This window comes from Nomascus leucogenys, chromosome 4 (genome assembly GCF_006542625.1).
Source record: "Nomascus leucogenys isolate Asia chromosome 4, Asia_NLE_v1, whole genome shotgun sequence".
Classification (NCBI taxonomy): Eukaryota; Metazoa; Chordata; class Mammalia; order Primates; family Hylobatidae; genus Nomascus; species Nomascus leucogenys.
Genome location: NC_044384.1, coordinates 71,980,302 through 72,007,539, shown reverse-complemented (window position 1 = coordinate 72,007,539; position 27,238 = coordinate 71,980,302). Strand labels below are relative to the sequence as shown.

General features: G+C 42.4%; 2 protein-coding genes across 4 annotated transcripts in view; one reads left to right on the top strand and one right to left on the bottom strand.

The window, feature by feature from the left end:
• Positions 1-201: 201 nt before the first annotated feature.
• Positions 202-22,739, bottom strand: PSMG2 (proteasome assembly chaperone 2). Its single transcript, XM_003276692.4, has 7 exons — positions 22,569-22,739; positions 18,888-19,059; positions 12,839-12,897; positions 6,971-7,089; positions 5,291-5,464; positions 1,321-1,441; positions 202-503 (listed from the first exon to the last, which is right to left on the bottom strand). The coding sequence occupies exons 1-7, from the start codon at positions 22,623-22,625 to the stop codon at positions 411-413; spliced, it is 795 nt and encodes a 264-aa protein (XP_003276740.1). The 5' UTR covers positions 22,626-22,739; the 3' UTR covers positions 202-410.
• A 198-nt stretch (positions 22,740-22,937) lies between these two features.
• Positions 22,938-27,238, top strand: part of CEP76 (centrosomal protein 76) — a 30,253-nt gene continuing 25,952 nt past the window's right edge. Inside the window, exons 1-4 of one of the 3 annotated variants that reach the window (XM_030810797.1) lie at positions 22,938-23,247; positions 24,592-24,747; positions 25,803-25,873; positions 26,501-26,725. Coding sequence is in view for 1 of the 3 variants with exons in the window: in XM_003276693.3 (XP_003276741.1) it covers positions 23,185-23,247; positions 24,592-24,747; positions 25,798-25,873; positions 26,501-26,725 (520 nt within the window). In the remaining 2 variants the exon portion in view is untranslated. Of the gene's footprint in view, positions 23,248-24,591; positions 24,748-25,797; positions 25,874-26,500; positions 26,726-27,238 lie in introns of all 3 variants that reach the window. The other 2 variants (XM_030810798.1, XM_003276693.3) reach the window with 2 other exon arrangements.

Here is a 27,238-nt window from a genome sequence, read left to right as displayed (position 1 = left end):
CCAGGAGTTTGAGACCAGCCTGGGCAACATGGCAAGACCTCGTCTCATTTTACTTAAAATAACAATGAAAATTAATTAATTAGTTAATTAAAAAATTAAACTGGTGTGTTTTAAGTCACTAAGTTTGTGGTGATTTATAAGAGCCGAACTAGGAAGCTAATACAGAATCTGAAATTTAAAAAAAGTACATTTAAGACAAAATTACTTAGGAAATAAAATTTTATTGTACAAAATTTACATTTGTTGTATATGATGAAAAGCATGGCAAAAAGACCCTTAATCTTTTTTCTTTGATATTTACTGTGAAAGTAATTTCCTAATACCAGATCATACAATTTTTTTATATAGAATGTTTAACAGCTGTGTTGGTAGTAAGTGTTTTGGGTATAAGGTAGAAAACGGAAACTAGATCAAAATAGTGCAGGGGGAAGACCACTGCCAAAGAGTAATCTCCAAGAACTTGGTATTTTCCACCGTGAGGCAGATGCTGTGGGGTCATCGCTCTGTAATTGAAGAACAAAATATTTTAATCTTTAAACTTTACCACCAAATCTCCTTTTAAAGTGAATTATAAAACTCTCCTTTTGTGTTCCTTTTGGTTGACACTTTTATAGCCAGGTTTTATTGTTAAGGAAAATAAAGTTTGTCTTCCTGTCAACTGAAGATAAATTTCTTTAAGTTCCAAATTATAAAGATATACCAGAAAGGCTGTAGATGAAGTTTATTAGGGAAAATCACATTCAAAAAGAATAGGGGTTAAAAAAAAAATCAGCATCATGTGATTTGTTATCAATTTATTCTTGGCAAAAGCATGAATTAAAAAGCTAGTTACCCACTTTAGAAAGCAGCCTCATGAGGTGTTCTGTTATGCCTAAAGGCTAACGCACTTCCCTGTGTGTAATACTCTCATTTCATAATAGAGAAAAATATCAACTGTAATACATATTCAACAGCTACAGTACTGCTCACATAGCAATACTTTTTACTTCCCTAAAAAAATTCCTGAATTCCACAGAAGGCTTGTTTATTATTGCAAGACTATGTCTGGCATAATTAATCTAACATGAATAGTAAGTACAATGAAAAACTAAGGATTTTCCTTTTTGAAAAGTCAGCTTTAATGAAACAAGTGTAAATAATAGGTCGGTTAACTGTCCTCTAATTTTCAGAAGTTCAGCTTAAACTAAATTTTATGTAAAGATATGTCTATATTTAATATAAATGTTCACTTATTTGGTCTACTTAGGTAGTATATGAAGTGCAAGTTAATGAATACACACAACCAGACAAAGAAGAGGCTTAAGCTATAATAGAACTTACAAGTGGTTTGATTATCTGAAGCCACTCATTAAGATACTCAACAAGACCTAATGCATCTGGGATGTTGTCCCCTTCTGAAACAAATTTCAGCAGAACTGCCATTTGGATTTCTTTAGAACAGCTACAAGAAATAAAAATAAGAATCAGTATTCTTTCACAGGTACAAGAGCTGACTCTAGTGTGTCTGTTTTTACAGCTATAATAACCTGCCTGGTTTAGGAAAGGAAAAGACGCCACATCATAAGATCACTTATCATCTCCCTTTGCCCCACACAGAGTTTTCTACTTGTGAGAGCAGGCCCCTGTAACACCCACTGGGGAACATGCACGATCATGCCTCACCCCACGGCTGCATGAAAAAGCAGCCTTTCTGTCCTTGGCTATAGCAGATAAGGTATGTTCTGATCTACTCCCCAAACCTACTTCAGAAGACAGTAATTTTCAGAAGCACCACAGCAGAGACGGAAAGAAAATAATACCTAGTTACTATCTAAAGCAGTGAGGGAAACTGTGGAAGAGAATGGAATCATTAAAGGAAAGAAAAGTTCCTATTTCTTCCAAAGACGTTAGTATGTGTTAAGCATTATCTGCAAGTTTTATGACAATCCCTGTAATAATCCTGAGGAAGCTATAATTAGCTCCGTTTTATAAATGAATCAGTTTGGAATAACAGGAACAAGGACAGACACCAGGATTCAGATTCTAGCTCTTTCAACTTACCAGATATGTTGGGCAAGTTACTTAACCAGGGGTGTTCCTCATCTGTAAAAGGGGGATGATAATGGAACCTACTTCACATATTGTTGTGAGGTTGAAAGGAGGTAGTGGAGGCAAAATGCTTAAAACAGTGACCACATAGTAAACATGACAGAAGTATTAGCTACTCTTATGAGGGAACAGGTTTAAAGAGATTGAATACAGGCCGGGCGCACTGGCTCATGCCTGTAATCCCAGCACTTTGGGAGGCCAAGGCGGGCAGATCATTTGAGGTCAGGAGTTCGAGACCAGCCTGGCCAACATGGTGAAACCCCGTCTATTAAAAATACAAAAATTAGCCGGACGTGGTGGCGGGCGCCTGTAGCTATTCAGGAGGCTGAGGCAGGAGAATCGCATGAGACAGAGCAAGACTCTGTCTCCAAAAAAAAAAAGAGAGAGATTGAATACAGTTAACATGCCCAAAGTTCTATATCTACTAAGTGGCAGAGATGGGACATGAACTTAGGTCTAACTCCAAAACATAGTCTCCTATCACACTACAAACGCCTCAAGCTAGTGATGAGATGGAGATACACCAATGCAAAAAGTTTACTGCTTGCCAATAAATGCAAAAATTATTCCTAACACCCTAAAACCCAGAACTGTGAGAAAAATGCCATGCCAAAACTTGAAAGCACGAGACTAACAGAGAAGAGAGCTACAGAAATAAAAGTGAGCCTAGTTCTAAGGAAGGAAAGGCACTGAGGAGACTCTGATGTGTACGTTTGGAAGTCTCAGATGATACCAGGCTAACTTTAGTTTCTGTCTCTAAAAACTACAAAGTAGAAACTGTTAGCCCCACTCACACTAGCCCAGTACTTGGTTCTCAAATACCTCAGGGGCTCTCAATCTTTGTATGGAACCACTATGAGCTCTGATGGCTCAGAAAATTCCAGTTCCTAAATGCCTCTGCTGTGATGGCCTTAGGCAAGGCTCTCGCCTGGAGAAGGCTGGCTCCCAGGCTGTGCTTGCATTTTCAAGGCTCTAACTTGGAAAGTGCAGAGGTATGCTCTTCAGCTTATCGCACCTCTTATTAGTTTGTAACACAGTGTGGGATAATCATTTCAATATTGCCCTCTGGTCTTCTGTTAAAAAGAAAGGCAGAGGATGACTATTTTATTACTTTTTTATTTGGAACTATTTTATTCTGGTTGATACAACTGAGTATTTTAAATATTGTTTCTTAGGGTAAAATCTGCATTTCCTGAATGTTTGATGCTGAGTAGGTCTAACTTTTATAATACTTTCTGTTTATCAATGCTAACTTTGTGGGCAAGTTTATAGCTATCCAGAAGCTGTTCTGTGCCTGTCCTCATAGTTTCACCCTATACCCATGGCTTAGAATTCAGAAAAAGACCCAAGGAGACAGACTCCCGGACTCTTATGAGCACCACCCCTGCCCTCTGATCCTCTGCCCTGTATTTCCAGTCGCCTCGGCCTCCCTGTAGTCTTAACTCATTTCCTCCACTCAGCAAGACCACTGTGCTCTGCTTGGTATCCGCGCCCTGTGCTGCAGGCCAGAAAGTATCTCCAAGCAGAAAGCTGGGCAACTATAGACTTAAAATTTGCCTTCTCTTAGGGATGACAGCTGTGTGCTGCCTGTAGTCCAATGTCTGGAAAACAGTTGTTTCATAAATTCTGTCAGGTTCCAGTTTTTTTATGGCAGGAGGGCAAGTCAGATATCAGTTACTCTGTCATGGTCAGAAGCAAAAGTTTAGGAGGTCTGATTGGTAAAGTAAGTGCAACAAAGTACAGAAGAGGTGGAGTGCAGTGGGAGTGCAGATGGGCAACTTCCTTGTCTAGAAGACTGGAAAAGACAAGACTGCAGACAGGAGGTGAAGGGTAAGTTGACTCTCAGAAAGGAGGTGGGTGTTTGCCAAGGGGTACAAGAGAGGAACAGGGAACAAAAACACGAGAGAAATGAGAAAATACTGAGATGAGTGAAAATGAAAACACAACATGTCAAATCGTAGGGCATGCAGTGAAAACAGAGCTAAGAGGAAAAGTTACAGCTGTAAACACATTCAGTAAAAAAGAAAAAAAAACTTTTAAATCAATAACCTAAGTTTACACTTTGGAAAAGAGAAAAAAGAGCAAACCAAATCCAAAGCTAGCAGAAGAAAATAACGATTAGATAAGAGAGAAATAATAGAGAATAATAGAATAATAGAGAATAGAAAAACAATAATCAGCAAAATCAAAATTGGTTCTTCAAAGACAAACAAAACTGACAAATCTTTAGCTAGCTTGACTAGGAAAAAAAAAGACAAGACTCAAATTATTAAAATAAGAAATGAAAATGGGAACATCAACACCAATTTTACAGAAATAAAGTTGGGAGTTATTATTTATGGGTACAGATTTTTTATTTAGTATGATGACAAAGTTCTAGAAGTAGACAGTGCTGATGGATGCAGATGCTGTGAATTACTTAATGGCACTTGACTGTACACTTAAATATAGTTAAAATGTATGATAAATGTATGTAAATTTTGCATGATGTGTATTTTACCACAATTAAAAAAAAGTGTGCGTGTAGAGGTTGCAAAGAATAAGTATTAGAATCCCTAAAAAGTCACACAAAATAAAAGCATTAAATATGGCTTTTCAGAAACCAATTCTTCTGTAACCAAGTTTAAATCTTTCCCCTAAATGCAAGAGCTCTAAAATAGTACCAGTTTTATAAATATATTTTCTTTTTTTTCTTTTTTTCTTTTTGAGACGGAGTTTTGCTGTCTCCCAGGCTGGAGTGCAGTGGCATGATCTCCGCTCACTGCAAACTCTGCCCCCCAGGTTCACGCCATTCTCCTGCCTCAGCCTCCCTAGTAGCTGGGACTACAGGTGCCCACCACCAGGCCCAGCTAATTTTTTGTATTTTTAGTAGATACAGGTTTTCACCATATTAGCCAGGATGGTCTCGATCTCCTGGTCTTGATCTCCTTACCTCGTGATCCGCCCGCCTCGGCCTCCCAAAGTGCTAGGATGACAAGTGTGAGCCACCGCGCCCGGCCTATCAATATATTCTCAAAGTTTCAGTAAGTAATCCAATACATTCCCTGACTTAATTTCGTTTTTTTTGTTGTTGTTTTTTGTTTGAAACGGAGTCTTGCTCTGTCACCCAGGCTAGAATGCAGTGGCACGATCTCGGCTCACTGCATTAATTTCATTTTTAAGTAAAGTGGGAAACAAATGAACAGGCGGCAAACAAACTCACCTTTCATCATAGAGTGTTTTTGTGATACCTCCTCCTGGAATACGGATACAAAACTCGGAATCATCTATTTCAGGAATGCACCGGCTTTTTTCCATCTCTTGCCAGTTAAGGCTCTTTATTTTATTTTGAACACTTTTTTGCATGGAAGGTGTAAGTAGGTACCGGAAGGGAGTACTAGAAATAATCATATAGTTAACTTTTTAAAAACTCACAAATACAAACTCTAAGGCAAACATTGGTTCTTTAGCTAAAATTCTCTTGGTCTCCATATATTCTCCTGCACAGGCAAAACACAAGTTTCAGCAGACTTAAGTAAAAAATATTGCTCTGATTTGCTACTTATTTACTTAGGAGACAATATAAAAAGATAGAAACACTTACGCAAGTCCATTGCAAAAATTTCCCACAGCTTTGCTCCCTTCTGCCATGAAGCCTATAATGCCTTTTGTGAAAGTTCTGGAAATTAGCTCATTTTGAAAGGTAACTCTTGGCTTATTGGTATTTTTTCATCCTGGTTTTATAGGTGTGTAAGTGATAAAAGTTATGATCTACACCACCTACAAAGGTTACAGTGAGCCAAGACTGCGCCACTGCACTCCAGCCTGGGTGACAGAGCGAGACTCTATCCCTGAAAGAATAAAATATAAAAAATAAATGATCTAAATGCTACATCTTGGGGCCGGGCGCGGTGGCTCACACCTGTAATCCCAGCACTTTGGGAGGCCCAGGCAGGCGAATTACCTGAGGTCAGAAACTTGAGACCAGCCTGGCCAACATGGTGAAGCCCAGCCTCTACTAAAATTACAAAAATTAGTGTGGCGTGGTGGCAGGTACCTGTAATCCCAGCTACTTAGGGGGCTGAGGCAGGAGAATCGCTTGAATCCAGGAGGTGGAAGTTGCAGTGAGCTGAGATTGTGCCACTGCACTTCTGCCTGGGTGACAGGGCAAGACTCCGTCTCAAAAATAAATAAATGAAAGCTACATCTTGGAGTATAAGAGTATTCCATATGTTATCAACTTTATGTGATAATGATTGCTTATAGTTCTATTTCTGGGATACTTTGTCTTACATTTAAGAGCTCACTCTGACATGCCAGGGAGCTACACTTTAGGCAAGTGGATTTCTGCAAATATCAATGGTTGCACGTGGCCAGGTGCGGGGGGCTCATGCATGCAATCCCAATACTTTGGGAGGCTGAGGCAGGCAGGCTGCTTGAGCCCGAGAATTCCAGACCAGCCTGGGCAACATATCGAGACCCTGTCTCTACAAAAAGTAAATGTTTTTTAAAAAATGGTAGCATATATGGAAATAACTAAAAATATTAATCTTTCAAAAGTTATCAACCAATAAATCTGGAGTACCTTTTCTGCTTATTCTCTTCAATTAGCTGAGCTCTGTGATGTTGCCATGCATGTGACAGGAAACACTAAAAACATGGTTCCCAAACTCTCTCTACACGATGTCTTCCCCGTGCCCCAACTCTACTAAGCTCACATGAACTGAAAAGATCTGCCTAACTGTACTCCCTCCCATCTCCCAACCTTCTCTTACCCCCCTCTTTCTAAACTCCAGTGAGAAGAGGTAAGGATCTACATGGCTTTTAAAGTTTAACTTTTTAATAGAGAAATTATCATAGTATAAACCATACCAAAAATAACTTTCCAGAGGCAGGAACATACCTACGAAGCTGCAGATCATTACGCTGATATGAATGACTGCTCGAAAGAACAATGACTCTGGCACAGCCACTGCTTTTCACCCAGGAAAGCAGTTTTTCACAGAATGGCTTTGATTTATACTTTGCACACCATTGAGGGAATAAAAAGAAAATCTACAAGTTAGTCTTAGAGCATACAAACATTCTATATACTATTTCAACTTTATGTAATGATATATAATTTATATATATTGAAATTATTTTCAGATCCACTTACTGTGCTTAAACCAAAAGTGAATGATAAAGAAAAATGAATTATCTAATGTATCTTTATAATTAAGAAATCAATGGCCATGCATGGTGGCTCACGCCTGTAGTCCCAGCACTTTGGGAGGCAGGCGGATCACCTGAGGTCAAGAGTTCAAGACCAGCCTGGCCAACATGGTAAAACCCCATCTCTACTAAAAATACAAAAATTAGCTGGGAATGGTGGCAGGTGCCTATAATCCCAGCTACTCAGGAGGCTGAGACAAGAGAATCACTTGAACCCGGGAGGTGAAGGCTGCAGTGAGCCAAGATTGTGCTATTGCACTCCAGCCTGGGCAACCAAGTGAAACTCTGTCTCAAAAAAAAAAAAAAAAAAAGAAAAGAAATCAATGAATCAGGAGGAATCTAGATTTCAAAAAAATTCTATTGTGATGGACAAAGGAAAATTTCCCAGTTCTCTACTTAAGTAATCTATTGTTACCTAATAACCAAAACATGGTCATCTGTGAAGGGTTCTCGCCAGAAATTTGTGACCCGAATCTGGTCACATGGAAACAATCAGATGAATGGAGAATGCTCCACATCCGGCCCCGATTCCTCAAAGGAGTCAATATTGTAAAGAAAGAAAGAGGGGCAGGCCAGTTTTACTCTGAAGGATAACAACTAAAAAGATGTAACAGCCAAATACAACCTGCGAACCATGAATGGATCCAGAATTGAAGGATATTTTCAGAACAGCTGTGGAAATTTGAATATGTTGGATGATGCTCCTGAATAAATTCATTAAATGCTGGTTTTTTTGGGTATGGTAACAGTGTCCTTGTTCTTGAAAGATGTGTGTGGAAGTATGTAGGGGTGACACATGATGACATTGCTAGTCTACTTCTGGATTGTTTCGAAGAAGGAAACTGTGTACACGCATAGCGAGAGATCAAGCAGGTGTGGCAAGACGATCACAGCTGGTAAAATCTGGAATGTGGGTTATAAAATTTCAGGGGGAGCCCGCTTTATGAAAATTTTTCAAAGACTGCTCATAAAATAACTATTCAATAAAATTTAAAATGCAGGTAAGAAATGCAGGCTAACTTTTAAAGTAAGAAGGTAGTCTAGCATAGCGGTTAAAAGAGGCAGGTTCTGGGCCAGGCATGGTGGCTCACTCCTGTAATCCCAACACTTTGGGAGGCTGAGGTGGGCAGACTGCTTGAGCCCAGGAGTTAAAGACTAGCCTAAGCAATATAGTGAGACCCTGTTACTACAAAAAAAAAAAAAATTATTACGCATGGCGGTGCACGTCTGTAGCCCCAGGTACTCAGGAGGCTGAGGTGGGAGGATCATTTGAGCCTGGGAGGTCAGGGCTGTTGTGAGCCATAGTTGTGCCACTGCACTCCAGCCTGGGTGGAGTGATACCCTGTCTCAAAAAAAAAAAAAAAAAAAAAAGGAAAAGAAAAGAGGCAAGCTGTGGAGCCAGGCTGCCTGGGTTAGAATGCTGGTCCTGCCTCCCTAAGATCATGTGTCAGGCAACTGCTTAACCTTTCTGTACTTCAGTGTTTCCTTTGAAAAATGAGGATATTAGTACCTATCTTATAGGACTGTCATGAGAATTAAGTAATAAATATAAGGTACTTAGAACAGTATCGGCGCAAAGAATCAATGCTCAGCAAATGTTTGCCATTTTGAAATCATTCTTGTGGCCGGGCAAGGTGGCTCACACCTGTAATCCTAGCACTTTGGGAGGCTGAGGCGGGCGGATCACAAGGTCAGGAGATTGAGACCATCCTGGCTAACACGGTGAAACCCCATCTCTACTAAAAATACAAAAAAATTAGCCAGGCCTGGTGGTGGGTGCCTGTAGTCCCAGCTACTCAGGAGGCTGAGGCAGGAGAATGGCATGAACCCAGGAGGTGGAGCTTGCAGTGAGCTGAGATCATGCCACTGCGGTCCAGCCTGGGCAACAGAGCGAGACTCCGTCTCAAAACAAAAAAAATCAGTCTTTACTTCCAGCTGCCAAAAATTTCAATTATACATTAAATAATTTCTCAACTTACACTGATTAGAAGGAAAACAAAAAGCCATGTGGCACAATGTAAAAATGTTACCAACTCTAACTGCAAAACTTTGGGTATATAATGTTAACTAAAGAAAGCAGTGATTCTAATATAAGAATTAAAAATAATATTAGCAGCACTACTCATGATAGTCTCAAACTGGAAATAATCAAATGTAGCATCAAAAGTACCATGGACAAATTATGGCTTATGTGTACAACTTAACACTGCACAGAACTGAGAATGAATGAATTATGGCTACTTCCAACAACACGGGTGAACCCCGCAAACGGAATGTTGAGAAAGGAAGCTAGATGCTGTAAGTATATACCACAGAATTCCACCAATAGAATACTGGCTAGGACGCATTATGGGGTCCTCTGGAATGCTGACAATGCTCTATGTCTTCATCTGAAAGCTGGTTTCACAGAGGGTTTACTGTGTGAAAATTCACCAAGCTGTATATTTATGACTTGTGCACTTTTCTCATGTATGTCATACTTCGATAAAAAGTTAAAATAATGGCTGGGCACAGTGGCTCACGCCTGTAACCCCAGCACCTTGGGAGGCTGCGGCGGGCAGATCACCTAAGGTCAGGAGTTTGAGACCAGCCTGGCCAACATGGCAAAACCCCATGTCTACTAATAGTAAAGTACAAAAATTAGCCAGGCATGGTGGTGCATGGCTGTAATCCCAGCTACTCAGGAGGCTGAGGCAGGAGAATCACTCGAACCCGGGAGACAGAGGTTGCAGTGACCCAAGATTGCGCCACTGCACTCCAGCCTGGGTGACAAGAGCAAGACTCCATCTTAAAAAAAAGAAGTTAAAATAAAAAGTACTATGCAGTTAACCATGTCACTAAAATCCTGTATTTCTAACCTCCTGAAAAGATGATACCTCAGGTTATTCCAAAAAATCCCTCAGCAAATATTTACTGAGAGCTTCTCTACATGCATGACACTATCATACGAGCTGGGGATATATGAGTAAATGACACTTCATCATTCCTTTCAGAAACTTACTTTCGGCTGGCTGTGGTGGCTCACATCTGTAATCCCACTACTTTGGGAGGCTGAGGTGGGCAGATCACCTGAGGTCAAGAGTTCGAGACCAGCCTGGCCAACATGGTGAAACCCCATCTCTACTAAAAATACAAAAATTAGCCAGGTGTGGTGGCGGGCACCTGTAATCCCAGCTACTCAGGAGGCTGAGGCAGGAGAATCACTTGAACCCAGTAGGCGGAGGTTGCGGTGAGCTGAGATTGCACCACTGCACTCCAGCCTGGGTGACGAGTGAAACTCCATCTCAAAAAAAAAAGAGGGCCGGGCACAGTGGCTCACGCCTGTAATCCCAGCACTCTGGGAGGCTGAGGTGGGTGGATCACCTCAGGTCAGGAGTTTGAGACCAGCCTGGCCAACATGGTGAAACCCCATCTTTACTAAAAATACAAAACTTACCCGGGCACAATGGCACACATTTGTAATCCCAGCTGCTTGGGAGGCTGAGGCAGGAGAATCACTTGAACCCAGGAGGCGGAGGTTGCAGTGAGCTGAGATCATGCCATTGCACTTAAGGGAAGCTGAAGCATAAACTGCTTGAGCTCAGGAATTCAAGATCAGCCTGGGCAACGTGGCAAAACCCCACCTCTACAAAAAAATACAAAAATTAGCCGGGCATGGTGGTACACGCCTATAATCCCAGCTACTTGGGAGGCTGAGGTCGGAGAATGACTTGAGCCTGGGAGGCAGGTTGCAGTGAGCCAAGATCATGCCACTGCACTACAGCCTGGGTGACAGAGCAAGAGACACCCTGTTTCAAGAAAAAAAAAAAAAAAGGAAGAAAGGATTGTTTAGGAGGGCCTTTCTGATGAGGAAACATTTAAGAAAACACCAAAGGAGGCAAACCCTTTGAGTCTCCAAGAAAATGAATTCTGGCAGAGAAACTAGTGGAAAGACTGAGACAGGATGAGCTTAATGTCTAACAACACAGGGAAGCCAGTGTGGCTGCAGGTTAGGCTCTGCAGAGCAGCAGTCTGGCAGAGCTCCTGTGAGCATGACTCTTGTTATGCTGGCTCTTTGCAAATGGGGCTCCTGCAAATAGAACGTTGAGTAGTGACTGAGGAACTGAATTTTAAATTTATGAATTAAACTGTAAATAGTTACATGTGGCTAGTGGCTACTGTATTAGACAGCATAGATATACAGCCTCATAGGCCACAGTAAGGGCTGTGAATTTCAAACCATCCCCAAAGAGTTAAAGAAACCAATGACTAACAGAAAGTCTTGAGTTTGGGCTGGGCATGGCTTACACCTGTAATCCCAGCATTTGAAAGGCCAAGGTGGGTGGATCACTTGAGGGCAGGAGTTGGAGACCAGCCTGGCCAACATGGTAAAACCCCGTCTCTACTAAAAATACAAAAATTAGCCAGTGTGGTGGCGTGTCCCTGTAATCCCAGAGGCTGAGGCACGAGGATCACTTGAAGCCAGGACGGCAGAGGCTGCAGTGAGTTGAGATCACATCAGTGCACTTAAGCCTGAGCAACAGAGGAGACTGCCTCCAAAAAAAAAAAAAAAAAAGAAAAAGAAAAAGAGGGTAGCAGGTAAGAAATTACTTGCTAAAATACTGAAACTTCCTCCCCTTATGGGATAAAAGAACTGTCTGAAATTGGTTGGAACCAATATGGCCAAGTGGAGTCTGCAGAGAACAAGCTTGCTGGTGTCGCAAGCTGACTCTCCAGCGCCACGTTTCATACTCACTCCCCTTAATTGGCACATGAGCCCTATGAGTTCGCATGAAGAGATAACTGTGCATGCCCAAGGACCTTCCAGATCTCCCCTTTCCTTCCATCACTCACCTACTGATCTCAGAATCCACCCTCTGAACCTTTTCTAATAAAAACACTGCCTTGAAGCCAGCACAGGGAGGCAGATTTGAGCTCCACTCCTGTCTCCTTGGGAGTCAATTTGCAATATAAAGCCTTTCTTGTCTCAAAAACCTGGGGTCACAGTGCATCAGGAAGCGAGCCCCTTTTCCTGGATCACAATTTTGAGTGAGAGGAGAAGCCACTGGAGGGTTTCAAAGAGAGCAGTGATGTGGTGTAAGTTCAGAGGATCGTCAGTGCTGCTGTTTGTGGGAGGTAGATTGGCAAGTTAGAGTTAGGGGCATGAAGATGACTGGTTTGGACTCAATGATAACAGTGGAGGAGGAAAGAAGTCGGATTCAGAATATTTTATGACACGTACATAATTTGACATATACATAGTTTATATGTAGATGCCACCAGCTGAAATGTAATACAAATGGAATAAACCTCTAATACTAATATGCTTACATTTTTTTCACCAATGCTACTCGAACTGAGAATATGTAACACTCAAGATAAAAGGCCTACTTCCTTTCTATATAATCATGAAAAGATGGTAACACATCTGAAATATTGTAAGATTATTTCTCTATAGAATCAGATCTTAACTGTACATATGGTAAAAACAGTAGTAATTTTTGAATCTTAATTCCTAATGTTACTTATTTTCTCATTACACTTTCATAAACAAAAAGGCAAACTACAACATACTAACCTTAATAAAAATGGATCTTAACTGTAGAGCCACCAGCTTTCTTGAAGGCAATGAATACACTATAAAAACAAGAAGAAAATGAAATCATATGATAGTAAAGTTATACAACTTGAAATTATTATGATAAATAAAAATTGAATTATAATATCTTTTGCAATTAAATATTTTCAATAATTAAAATACAGAACATATATGTCATCTGGTTAAAATAAGACCTTTTAGAAGTACCTTAAAATGAGCCAGTGGGCTTTATTCTATGGAACAGATTCATTTCTGAAAAGTTAACTGTAAGAAAATATCAAAAATTATTTTTCTTCTGACTTTAACTGCAAAACCAGAGAAGTATTCCCCTGAAAATTTCTGGTATTATGACAAATAAAATCATCCTTAAGAAAACTGAACTTTTTGGCTTTTGATATTCTCCCCTCTTGTCTCCAGAGAACAGCAACACTCATTGGGATTAATAGAAGGAACAGTAAAAGGTAGGAGAACGTTAGCCATGTAATAAAATCCTGAAATAGGTACGTGTGTTCCTTAGAACTTTTTAAAGGATCTGAAATAACATAAAATGTCGTGTGAGTCAATGTGTTTGTATTTTTTACTGGGAAAAGGATCCATAGCTTTCATCAGATTCTACAAGGGGCGCACTCTAGAGATGCTTAAGGCTTCCCTGCCCAACTTCACTTTTAAGAATAAGAAGCAGCTGGGCACGCTGACTCATGCCTGTAATCCCAGCACCTTGGGAGGCCAAGGCGGGCGGATCACAAGGTCAGGAGATCAAGATCATCCTAGTTAACACGGTGAATGAAATCCCATCTCTACCAAATAAAAAAATTAGCCAGGCTTGGTGGCAGGCACTTGCAGTCCCAGCTACTCAGGAGGCTGAGTCAGTAGAACGGCGTGAACCCAGGGGGCGGAGCTTGCAGTGAGCAGAGATGGCGCCACTGCACTCCAGCCTGGGTGACAGAGCGAGACTCTGTCTCAAAAAAAAAAAAAAAAATTAGAAGCTCCTGTCTGAGTCAGTGACAAAATAGTCTCTAAGGACACAGGATTACTACTGCACTAAGGGGTAAGTGTTGGTTACTATAAACAGATTGCAAATAACGGCAAATCCTTTGGTGGATCAGGTCTCTACTGTTACAGGTCTTTCGGCGAGATTGTCTCCTACGGCTGGTGTGATGTGGTGTGACTGGGGGGTATGCTGAACTCAGCAAATCTAGCAAGCACCAGGTATATTCAGTCCAAAGGAAGTTTAGGAATTAGGGAAAAGGGTATAAATTTAGGGAAAAGAGACTAAGGCACAGATTACTCAGCCTCTAACCTATCTGTGACAAACACATGTAGTCCAATTCAACTGACCTAGGTTTGAAAAGAATGTAGCTGTAGGGGGTGGGCAGGCTTAGCTTTTTAAAATGTAAGCTACCACTTCTTCGGTGATAGCAATACTCTCCTCATCAGCGTATCATACAATTCTTTTTTTTTTTTTTTTTTTCTGAGACAAAGTCTCGCTCTGTCACCCAGGCTGGAGTGCAGTGGTGCAATCTCAGCTCACTGCAACTTCTGCCTCCCAGGTTCAAGTGATTCTTGTGTGTCAGCCTCTCAAGTAGCTGGGATTACAGGAGCACACCACCACGCCTGGCTAAGTTTTGGTTTTGGTTTGTTTGTTTTTTAAGACAGAGTCTCGCTCTGTCACCCAGACTGGAGTGCAATGGTGTGATCTCGGCTCACTTCAACCTCCACCTCCTGGGTTCAAGCGATTCTCCTGTCTCAGCCTCCCGAGTAGCTGGGATTTCAGGCGCACACCGTCACAATGGGTTAATTTTTTGTATTTTAGTAGAGACGGAGTTTCATTGTGTTACCTAGGCTGGTCTCGAACTCCTGAGCTCAGGCAATCCATCCGTCTCGGCCTCCCAAAGTGCTAGGATTACAAGCGTGGGCCACCGTGCCCAGCCTATGCAATTCTTTTTGTTGTTAGGTTCCTGTTTCCTAGTACTTTTTTCTTCTGATGTGATACATTATGAAAGCAACAACACCTGTTCTGTATTCTGCCCCAAAACATTAACCTTTTATCTAATCAAGCCTTTAGAGCTAACTCCAGTTACAGAAAATACAGGGGCTAGAACAACAAGCCAAATGACAAGGGGACGTCGTAATCAGACAAATCAGAAGGTGGGACATTGTATAAAACAATACACCCAGTCTTTTCTTCAATAAATCTGTTTGTGATGAAAAAAAGGGACTGCTCTAGAGTAAAAGAGATTTCAAGGGCACAGCACAACAATCGGATATATGAGGAGTCTTCAAAAAGTTCATAGAAAATGTGTACTTATGAAAACATTTTGCACCAAAATAAACTTGTACTGACTTGGTATAACACGCCTGAAAACGATCTGGTTTGAGGCACTAAGAAGGATAAGACATTAAGTGCCCCTATCAGAGCAACATGAATTCTGCTTAAACTGAAGCAAGAACATCAAATTTAATGGCGAAGCTTGGGTAGATAAATGGTGAAATCACAGATGCTTTAAAAGGGGCGGGCGCGGTGGCTCAGGCCTGTAATCCCAGCACTTTGGGAAGCCAAGGTGGGCAGATCATGAGGTCAGGAGATGGAGACCATTCTAGCTAACACGGTGAAACCCTGTCTCTACTAAAAAATACAAAAAATTAGCCGGGCGTGGTGGTGAGCGCCTGTAGTCCCAGCTACTTGGGAGGCTGAGGTGGGAGAATGCCGTGAACCCAGGAGGCAGAGCTTGCAGTGAGCCGAGATCGTGCCACCGCACTCCAGACTGGGTGACAGAGCAAGACTCTGTCTCAAAAAAAAAAAAAAAAAAGTTTATGAGGGCTGGGCGCGGTGGCTCATACCTGTAATTCCAGCACCTTGGGAGGCCAAGGCGGGTGAACTGCCTGAGGTCAGGAGTTCAAGACCCACCTGGGCCAACATGGTGAAACCCTGTCTCTACTAAAAATACAAAAATTAGGCCAGGCGTGGTGGCTCATGCTTGTAATCCCAGCACTCTGGAAGGCCAAGGTGGTTGGATCACCTGAGGTCAGGAGTTCAACACCAGCCTGACTAGCATGGTGAAACCTCATCTCTACTAAAAATACAAAATATTAGCTGGGCGTGGGGGCGTGCACCTGTAATCCCAACTACTCCGGAGGCTGAGGCAAGAGAATCGCTTGAACCCGGGAGGTGGAGGTTGCAGTGAACCAAAATCGTGGCATTGCACTCCAGTCTGGGCAACAAAACTCTCTGTCAAAAAAAAAAAAAAATACAAAAATTAGCTGGGCGTGGTAGTGAGCGCCTACAGTCCCAGCTTCTTGGGAGGCTGAGGCAGGAGCATCTCTTGAACCCAGGAGGCAGAGATTGCAGTGAGCCGAGATCCTGCCACCACACTCCAGCCTGTGTGACGGAGTGAGACTCCATCTCAAATCAGCCGTGGTGGCTCATGCCTGTAATCCCAGCACTTTGGAGACTGAGGCAGGCGGATCACGAGGTCAGGAGATTGAGACCATCTGGCTAACAGGGTGAAACCCCGTCTCTACTAAAAATACAAAAAATTAGCCGGGCGTGGTGGCATGTGCCTGTAATCCTAGCTACTCGGGAGGCTGAGGCAGGAGAATTGCTTGAACCCGGGAGGCGGAGGTTGCAATGGGCCAAGATCGTGCCACTGCACTCCAGCCTGGGCAACAGAGAGAGACTGTCTCAAGAAAACCCCAAAATAAATAAATAAAATAAAATAAAACAAAGTTTATGGGGGCCGGGCGCAGTTGCTCCTCACACCTGTAATCCCAGCACTTTGGGAAGCCGAGGCAGGTGGATCACCTGAGATCAGGAGTTTGAGACCAGCCTGGCCAACATGGTGAAACCCAGTCTCTACTAAAAACACAAAAACAAAAAGTAGTTGGGTGTGCTGGTGGGCACCTGTAATCCCAGCTACTCGGGAGGCTGAGGCAGGAGAATCGCTTGAACCCGGGAGGCAGAGGTGGCGGTGAGCCGAGATCGTGCCATTGAACTCCAGCCTGGGCAACAAGAACAAAACTCTGTCTCAAAAAAAAAAAGTTGTAAGGATTAAATGAATTACATGTAAACGCCGCTGGGCGCAACGGCTTGTGCCTGTAATCCCAGCACTTTAGGAGGCCAAGGCAGGCAGATCACCTGATTTTGGGAGTTCGAGACCAGCCTGACCAACATGGAGAAACTCCGTCTCTACTAAAAATACAAAACTAGCTGGGTGTGGTGGCACATGCCTGTAATCCCAAATACTCGGGAGGCTGAGGCAGGAGAACTGCTTGAACCTGGAAGGTGGAGGCTGCGGTGAGCTGAGATCACGCCACTGCACTCCAGCCCAGGCAACAAGAGCAAAACTCCGTTTCAAAAAAAAAAAAAAGTACATGGCATTTAGCTCATAGTAATACTCAATAAAAGATAGCTGTTATCACTAGTGGAAAGTAAACAAATTCTAGGGGCTTTTGTTTTTTAAGATAGGGTCTCACTTTGTCACCCGGGCTGGAGTGCAGTGGCATCATCATGGCTCACTGTAGCCACAACCTCCCAGGCTCAAACAGTCCTCCCAAGTTAGCCTCCTAAGAGGTTGGGACTACAGGATGGATAATTTTTTTCTTTTTCTTTTTGTAAAGATGGGGTCTCATTTTGTTGCCCAGGCTAGTCTCAAACTCCTGGGCTCAAGTGTTCCTCCTACCTCAGCCTCTCAAAGTGTTGGGATTACAGATGTGCACCAACGCACCCGGTCATGAATTCTGTTTTTAACCATTTACAGTCCTTTATCCTCTGAGGCAGTAACTAAAATTTAGTCTTGTGTTGACAAAGACATCTGTCTTGTAGAAAGTTCAATAATAAGGTCATTTCTCAAATGTACATTTTACTATCGCAAGCTAAGAACAATGATATGGTTAATAAGACACAAAAACCAAAATGCTTCTTCATTTGTCTTTCAATTCACCAAAGGCCTTTCAAGCTCTTCTGTCACCTCTGGATTTGACTTTAAAATGGTAAACAGAAGACTGAAAGATCACCAGAACAGTTAGCCATCAAAGGCAGTAACTGGGTGCTCCCATGCTTCACGATCAACAGGAGCTCTTCTCTTACTCACCTGGTGCTGTGCTGCATTATAACCAGTGTTCCCTGATTAATCAAGCCTGATAGTCCAATGAGGAATTACAAAGATTTACAGTATGGGAAAAGCCTACACCTATTAGTGGCATCAGGCAAGTCAATCTCTTTGAGCCTTATCTATACCATAGTATTATGGATCCTATAATGGATGAAGATGACTATGAGGATGAGGCTTAGTTGACGTAACATATATTAAACCTATAGGACTGAGTCCAGTGCAATCTACTTTTTGCCTTTCCATATTATTAGTGATGGTTACACATACCAGTAAGAACAGGAGATGAAACTGAGGATAAAAGGAAAAAAATCCATGTTGAAAAAAAAGGAAATTTAAAAATTCTATAAAAGATACAAGTATGGGCTGGGCGTGGTGGCTCATGCCTGTAATCCCAGCACTTTGGGAGGCCGAGGCGGGTGGATCATGATGTCAGGGTATCAAGACCATGCTGGCTAACACGGTGAAACCCCTGTTTCTACTAAAAAAATACAAAAAATTAGCCAGGCACAGTGGCAGGCGCCTGTAGTCCCAGCTACTTGGGAGGCTGAGGCAGGAGAATGGCGTGAACCAGGGAGGCGGAGCTTGCAGTGAGGGAGATCGCGTCACTGCACTCCAGCCTGGGCGACAGAGAGAGACTCCGTCTCAAAAAATAAATAAATAAATAAATAAATAAATAAATAAATAAAAATACAAGTATGATCTTATTCTCAACCTTCGTAAGAGTTGCCATTTACAAGAGGCTAACAACAACTAAAACCAGGACGTAAAAGAATAGGACAACGTGATTGGGTTGTGAATTCTACACAAAGTTGGCACTAAGTAAACATTTGCTACAAAACAATTATCAATAAAGTCTATTTCTAATTTAAAACAACTCTACTTTGTAGCGGAAAAATACAAGGTAAAGTCTTACATACCTTCAGCATTTATACTAAGTTCTGTTGAATTTCCTTCTGCAGTTGCATATGGATTGTTTCCAACCATTGGCACAAGGCAATCGGTATAGAAGTAACCAATCTTAGACATATTCAGTGTAGAAATAATCAAATCCATTGTAAGCTGGCCAACATTTCCAACAGACACTGCTGGCTGAAATTATAAAAGATATGTTCAGTAAGTCACCAAAATTAGCAGCACTTTATTTTTTGAGACAGAGTCTGCCTCTGTCTTCCAGGCTGGAGTGCAGTGGCGCGATCTTGGCTCACTGCAGCCTCTGCCTCCTGGCTTGAAGCAATTCTCCTGCCTCAGCCTCCTGAGCAGCTGAGATTACAGGCACGCATCACCACACCCAGCTAATTTTTGTATTTTTAGTAGAGACAGGGTTTCACCATGTAGGCCAGGCTGGTCTCGAACTCGTGACTTCAGGTGATCTGCCTGCCTCGGCCTCCCAAAGTGCTGGGATTACAGGCATGAGACACCATGCCCGGCGCACTTTTCTAAAATACAAAATATGGGGACAAATTTGGGCAAAAGTTTATAGTTTTGGACATGTAGAATGTGAGTTTCATGTGACCTAACCATGTGGAGACATCCATTAGGTTGTGGAGCTCCTACATGTTCTGGGATGTAGGTAGGGATTTGGCAGCTTCATTATTTTAAGTCATGGGAAAAAGACAGAGTGTGTGTGTGTTTAGTGTGAAAAGGTCACTTCAACCTTTGGGAATGGGTAAAGACGCACTAATAAAGCAAATGGTAAGCAGACCCAAGAGTGCTTCTGTTCATACCTCATAGCCTTTACACTTGCTTTCCCACTGCCTGGAATGTTCTTTCCCGGATCTCTGTATGGCTGTCTCCTTTACCTTTTTCAGGTCTCTAGTCATTTGTCACCTAGGGTGAGTCTTTCCTCGAATGCTGTACTTAAAATTGCAATCAACCATGTACACACATCCTCACACTCACTTTATTTTTCTCCGTAGCTCTTAACCACTGTATATTTTACTGTTTTGTTTATTACAGGTAAACCACTCTCACTGGAATGTAAGTTCCATGAGGGCATGAACTTTTGTTGGTTTATTTTACTGCATTCCCACTGCCTAGAGCAACAATTGACATGTAGTAGGCATTTGATAAGTATTTGTTAAATAGTCTCAAAGGTGGAGGAGGCCCCAGCAGTTGTAGTTAATGAAAATCAGTATCTAGCTATGATGCTATGATGCTTTCAGTACTAATGTAACTACTGTCTTCTGTCTAAACTTTTTGAAGTGCTGTGGGCCAGGCGTGTTGGCTCACACATGTAATCCCAGCACTTTGGGAGGCTGAGGCAGGTGGATCACCTGAGGTCGTTGGATCACCTGAGGTCAGTGGATTGCACTCCAGACTGGGCAAAAAAGAGCAAAACTCCATCTAAAAAAAAAAAAAAAGTTAAGTATTATTCACTCTACCTAAACTTCTTCCCATTCCCTTACCAACTACATCTAATACATGCCTAATTTTTATTGAGGCTATCCCCCAAGTATCCTTTTAATGTAGCTCCTCCTTTGCATTCTTCCAACAACTTCTTTTGTTTTCTGTCCTTTGGGGTGTTCCCTCAGCATGTTCTCCCACTTTTCACTGTTGTCACCTACCAATTGCCTAGTTACCTCCTGTAATTCCCTTCTCAACAATTTTGCTACTTGGGTTAAACTCTTCTGTACCATCCTTCTTTTCCTCACAATATTGTATTATTCCTGTCAGCACGTAAACATGCTCTAATATCGTTCATTCTTTTTTTTTTTTTTGAGACGGAGTCTCGCTCTGTCGCCCAGGCTGGAGTGCAGTGGCGCGATCTCGGCTCACTACAAGCTCCGCCTCCCGGGTTCACGCCATTCTCCTGCCTCAGCCTCTCCGAGTAGCTGGGACTACAGGCGCCCGCCACCACGCCCGGCTAATTTTTTGTATTTTCAGTAGAGACGGGGTTTCACCGTGGTCTCGATCTCCTGACCTCGTGATCCGCCCGCCTAGGCCTCCCAAAGTGCTGGGATTACAAGCGTGAGCCACCGCGCCTGGCCTAATATCTTTCATTCTAAAAGGCTCTCCCTTGACCCTACATAGCCCTCTAACTGCAACCTCATTTCTTGTGTCTCTACATAGCAAAAATTCTCCAAGCCGTCCACGAAAACATAAGCAGAAACTTTATCTCTTATTAAAAAAAATTTTTTTTGAGACAGGGTCTCACTCTGTCGCCCCGGCTGGAGTGCAGTGGCACGATTTCAGCTCACTGCAGCCTCTGCCTCCTGGACTCAAGTGATCCTCCCGCCTCAGCTTCCCGGACTCAAGTGATCCTCCCGCCTCAGCTTCCCGAGTAGCTGAGATACAGGTGCAGGAAACCACACCTGGCTAATTTTTATTTATTTATTTCTTTTGTAGAGATGAGGTATCACTATGTTGCCCAGGATGGTCTTGAACTCCTGAACTCAAGCGATCCTCCTGTACTCGACCTTCCAAAGTGCTGGGATTACAGGCGTGAGCCATCATGCCTGTCTCTGAATTAATGATTGAATATATATTATACAACCCAAATCTTTACTTGTTTTCTATCATTCATTCAACCCACTCCAATATGGCTTTCCTCTTCACCACTTCACTGGTAACTGTTTGTCCAGGTGACCACCATTAACATGTCGCTAAATCCAAACACACACTTTCTTCACCTTACACGTCTCTGGGCTACTTTTGACATGGCCACTCCCTCCTTTTTGAAACACTCTTCTCTGGGGCTGTGTGTTTTATATGTAGTGAATAAGAATGACAGTTCCAGCTCTCTCCAGCCTTATGCCACTCCAAACAGTGCATTTTCCAATGGTGCCTTCTGGGTTCACAGGGCCTACAGCTTATTCTCTCTCAATGTGTCATTCCAAATTCTTGGCAGTCTTCAAGTCCCCCATGCTTACTGACTCTGTTTTAGACATCCATCTTTCTGAAACGCCTACTTTCCCCTACTCCCAGCCCACAGCCCCTCCATCTTTTACATACTACTTCCACTATAAAGCCTTTCTTAACAAGCCATCTGTCCCTCCCCTCCCAATTATCTCAGGGCCTTTCTACATCCTTTCAAGCTTCTAGCCTAGCATTTACTGCTCTTACTGATTACACGTTTCCAACTACATTGTAAATTCTTTGAGTCCACGCACCTAGTCTTACTCCAATACTCGCACATAACAGACTTTATTAAAACAATGAATGAATATGAAGAGCGATAAAACTGTGCTAACTACCGGCAAGAGTTAATGTTTATTGCCCTATCAGTAGTTCTCCGGTTAATAACGATAATATGCTAGCTTAAGACTAATTCTAAAACTAGTCGTAGAAAGACTTTCTAAGATAAAACTGAAGGATGCCCTGCAAAACGTAACTACAGTGTATCTAGAATGTAAGAACACATCACGTTTTACAGGAAACAGAGACTACAAATTGTAGACTTGACTACGTTTGGTTTTACAGCCGACAAAGGTTCTATTTGGACGGCTGCCTCCGGCTACAACCTGTTTTTTCCGACCAAGAACCTGAAACAGAAACTAGTACCCTCTTTCTCCCGAGGCACCGCCAAACACCCCGCGTCGGGGCGGCGACACCGCAGGGGACTCGCGAGGCAGCAGCCCCGAGCGCAAACGGAGACTCACCATTAGGAGGGTGAAGCCGGCAAGGTCGGGGGCCGACTCCCCGCAGGGAACGAACATGGTCGCAGTGGGGTGGACAGCAGGTACTAAGCGCGGCCCTGGAAAGAGCGAGGGCAGCAGGAAGGCGGAAGCCCGAGTCCTCGGAGCCTCGCGAGGCGCGGGAGGGTCCTTTGAGTCCCTGGGCGCCGGGCCCTGAGGGCCCGTCCAGCTAACTGCCGGTTCAGAGGGCGGAAAGAGGCCGCCGGGTGGCCGCAAAGAGGGGCCAGCAGCGCTTTCGGAGACCCTGGCAAGCAAGGCGATGGGGTGCGCTGAGGTCTCGGGGTGCGGGGCCCGCGGGGAGGTGGAGCGGCGGGCGAAAACGATCAGGCAGCATGCGGGCCAGCCCCGAGCCTTGTTTGTCCGCCACTGTTTGAAAACAGTTGGCGCCGCCGCCGCCGGGGCCTCAGTTCCAGGTCAGCCCCCGGCCTGACGCGGCGTTGCGTCCCCGGGGAGCTGCGCTAGGCGAACGGCTGAGGCGCTTTGTGCGCCAGTAGCTCCTAACGCTCCCTGGGCCGGCTGGGGCCCCGCAGTAAGGGCGTCTGAGGCGGAGAGAAGCGGCGGGGAGACGCCGGCTGCCAGCATGTCGCTGCCTCCGGAGAAAGCCTCCGAGCTGAAGCAGCTCATCCACCAGCAGCTGAGCAAGGTGAGAGTCGCGGGTGCTGGGAGAGACCGCCGGGCCGAGCCATAACCTTTCCCTCCTGCCCGGCAGCCCCGGGCCGACAGCGGCATCTGCTTGCCGGGACTCTAGCGAGGATTGTGGGGTGCGCAGCGCAGAGTGGGTAGAGCTTTGAGTTTGAGGCAGGAGAGCGTCCTAGCCTCCGAGAAAGAAAACGAGCCGAGCAGGCGCTAGTAAGATGAGCGGTCTTGGCGTTTTAGGACGGCCGTGAGAATGAAGCGCTTAGCGAGCAACTTCTGGCAGTCGGATCGAGTGTAAGTTGTATTTGGAGATTTATATTCTGCTGTAAGGTATCAGGGTTTTTTTCTTTCTTGAGACGGAGTCTCTCTGTTGCCCAGGCTGGAGTGCAGTGGCACGATCTCGGCTCACTGCAACCTCCGCCTCCCAGGTTTAAGCGATTCTCCTGCCTCAGCCTCCCGAGTAGCGGGATTACAGGCGCGCGCCACCACGCTCGACTAATTTTTGTATTTTTAGTAGAGACGGGGTTTCACCATGTTGGTCTGGCTGGTCCCGAACTCCTGACTTCGTGATCTGCCCACCTCGGCCTTCCAAAGTGCTGGGATTACAGGCGTGAGCCTCCGCGCCCGGCCAATGTCAGGGTTTCTTTACCGCTGAAACGTGGGTATCAGCGAAGTTGAACCAGGAGCTTCAATCAGAAATTCTCCAGTCATGGAAGAGAAGTTACTAAAGGGTTTGTAATGACGGAATTTGTTAATATTTCGGAGCTCCAGAAGAACCTCCAGTTTCTGCAGCGCACGCTCGACTGAGTGCAAGATGCAGAAGTGATAAAAGCGACCGTTTATGGTGCCCTTGTGTGCCAGGTGTCTAGCGTCTTTAATCCTCACAACACTATTGTGAGAGGGCACTACAGTAGGTTTTTCCATTCTTATCGGTGACGAAACAGATTTATAAAGGGTAAATAAGTTGGCTCGAGGTTACACATCTACTAAGTTGAAAGCTGGTAAGATTTCCTTATCAGTAGTCAGATCAAAGTATGAAAGTGATAAGATCATACTTTGATCTGCCTACTCCCAGTCCGTGTTCTTTTGATTATACTATACTCCCTCTCAGAAGATTCCTTTTGGTTGAGTGTTATTTGTGGAGAAATGGTAACAAAGGTGCCAGATAACCAGTGGAGACTATTTCTAGAATTTGTACTCAAAAGATTCATTCTTTAAAAGCTTACCTTTGTTCCCATTCAATTGTGGTAACAATTGTGCATTTACTATTAGCTGGAGAACCCTAAAACTTCAGAAGCAGTATTTGATTGCTTTGTGATGTTATAAATTGTAATGTGAGTTTTCTACCTAGATGGATGTCCATGGCAGAATAAGAGAAATCCTTGCTGAGACTATACGGGAAGAATTGGCACCTGATCAACAACATTTATCAACAGAAGATTTGATCAAAGCCCTTAGACGTCGAGGAATCATTGATGATGTGATGAAAGAACTTAATTTTGTTACTGTGAGTAATCTTTTAGGGAAATAAATGAGAGTATATGTATATACTAATGCATAAGACTGTTTATAAGGTTCCGATGTGGGGCCTTTGCTTTTAGTAAAACCACTTTTAAGGTCATTCTGTTTACTAGTGTCCTTGTTTCAAGTATAGGCTAGCTCTGCCCTTTGAATATACCAAATAGTTTTGTGTATCAATGAAATTTGTGTTATATATCATATTCCTGTCTCTACAGTGACAGAATTTTCTCTTATTTTCTAGGTCTATAAATTTTGAATATACATACTTTAGTCAAATTAGTTCACCATAACAAAGTTCTTTTTCACTATGATCTGTAACTTTTTTAGATTAAGCGTATTTTTAAAATAAGCACTCTTTTGGGATTATATTCTCTATGATTAACAAATTACAAATTTCTTTAAGAAAATAATTGACTGCATAAGAGTCCTCAAATTTTTTAATACAAATAGGTCAATAATGGGATGATAGTCTCAGTGCACAATTAGTAAGTAGGCCTTCATTTGAAAACGAGGCAATAATGAAAACTGTGACCTCAATACTGGGTAACATAATGTGAAAATTGGATGGACTTCATAATACAAGAGGGAATAAGTATTTTAATACAGCACCTTTTTTTGGTTTTTGAAGTTTATGAACCCATTTGTTATAAAAATTGACCTAATAACAGCTTCTACTCTGTGATGACACTTTATTAAAATCAGCTCATGGTGGAATTATAAGCCAACTGTTATATAAGGTTTACGGAAAGTTTAACCTTGTTGAAGGTATTAAGGATTTGCTTTTAGCTTTATGTGGATAGTATTACTTGAAGACAGTTTAATTCCTTAGCATTTGATTTTAGGAGTGACCAGTTTACATCATCTTTTATGCAGGCTTTTATTTTCATTATTTTAATTAGGCTAGGAAAATAAGGGGTTCTTTGAAAGGGCCTTAGCCTGTTGACTTTAGGTTCAGTGCTTAGTCATGTTTATTGACATTTCCTTAACCTATAATTGTTTTCTAATTTGTTTTGATTTTTTTTTCCTGCCTTTCTAGGACAGTGTTGAGCAAGAACTCCCTTCCTCTCCAAAACAACCTATTTGTTTTGATAGACAATCAACATTAAAAAAAAGTATGTATATTTTAACATTAATTTAGTTGTGGTTAATAGTAAATATTGATGTGGTGTAGTCTTTGGTATTTGATAGAAGACATTTCCATTTTTTCCCCCCAAAATAAAATACTTAAAATTTTATGGTTAGCTAAACCATAGATTGTTTTGCATGAAGTATATCAGAAGAGTTAATGTATAGCACAGTAGAAGCAAAAACAGCATCACCAGTTTCTTGTGTTTTAATAATATGTTTTATAAAAACTGTATAGCTTTGCTTTTAAATGGTAACATAATTATCTGACAAATACACTTGCTGAATTGATAATTATATGAGTTGGTTTGTGAAGGTGGAGGAATGTTGGATAAGCAGCTAAAAAGCAAAAGTATACTACATGTTGGTTCTGATGCTTTTCCAGCTGGGAGAAAGTAGCCTGGATATAAACCCAAAAAAGAATATCATATTATGTATATCTTCTCCCCAGGGTGCAAATGATTCTGGTATATATAGTAATAAATTTGTTACTCTTTTGCTTTTTTTTAAGTCTTTGGTATTGGGTTTTTATCAAGTTTTTATTTCCTAATGTCTTGATCACATTCTTTTAAGTTATTTGGCAGTTTCCTCATATATATTGCTACACTTTACAGCTAATATTGATCCAACACGGAGGTATCTTTACCTTCAGGTTTTGGGTGGAAAAGCTTTCTTGGAACATCTGCAAGAACCTGAGCCTTTACCTGGACAAGTTTGTTCAACGTTTACTTTATGTTTACATTATCGAAACCAACGTTTTCGTTCTAAACCTGTTCCATGTGCCTGTGAACCAGATTTTCGTGATGGCTTTTTACTTGAAGTACACAGAGAAAGCTTGGGTAAGAAACAGGAATAAATTGTCATTTAATTGAGTAAATCTTTGTTATGTTTTATTGTGAAACAATAATAATGACTTTTTCTGTAAGGAGAGATTTATAATGGAGGAATCTCTATTTTGTTTCCCACTGCTCTTTTCAATTTAAACTACTATCCACCTTATTGCAATATTCTGTTTGCTATTCATTTTCCCTGGATATTATTTTTTGACTGTTTTCATTGTCGATTCTTTAGTAATACACACTTAAATACCTATTATGTGCATAGTGTTATGCTAGGCAGGTGCTGGGATGATATAGTGGAAAATGAGACATGGTTTTTCTCATTTATAAAACATAACCAGATTGATGATGATGTGTAACTTTTAAAAGTCAAAGTTTAGGCTGAGCACGGTAACTCACAGCTGAAATCCCAACACTTTGGGAGGCCTAGGTGAGAGAATCATTTGAAGCCAGGAGTTCAAGACCAGTCTGGGCAAAGTGAGACACTGTCTCTACAAAAAATAAAAAATAGGC

What these genes read in the sequence shown, in the direction of transcription:
- PSMG2 (XM_003276692.4), bottom strand. Translation starts at nt 22,625, where the DNA reads ATGTTCGTTCCCTGCGGGGAGTCGGCCCCCGACCTTGCCGGCTTCACC. An exon ending in AATGATCTGCAGCTTCGTAG is followed by an intron (nt 5,465 to 6,970) that starts GTATGTTCCTGC and finishes GATTATTTCTAG; the next exon opens with TACTCCCTTCCGGTACCTAC. An exon ending in TTCAGATAATCAAACCACTT is followed by an intron (nt 504 to 1,320) that starts GTAAGTTCTATT and finishes CTTCAATTACAG; the next exon opens with AGCGATGACCCCACAGCATC.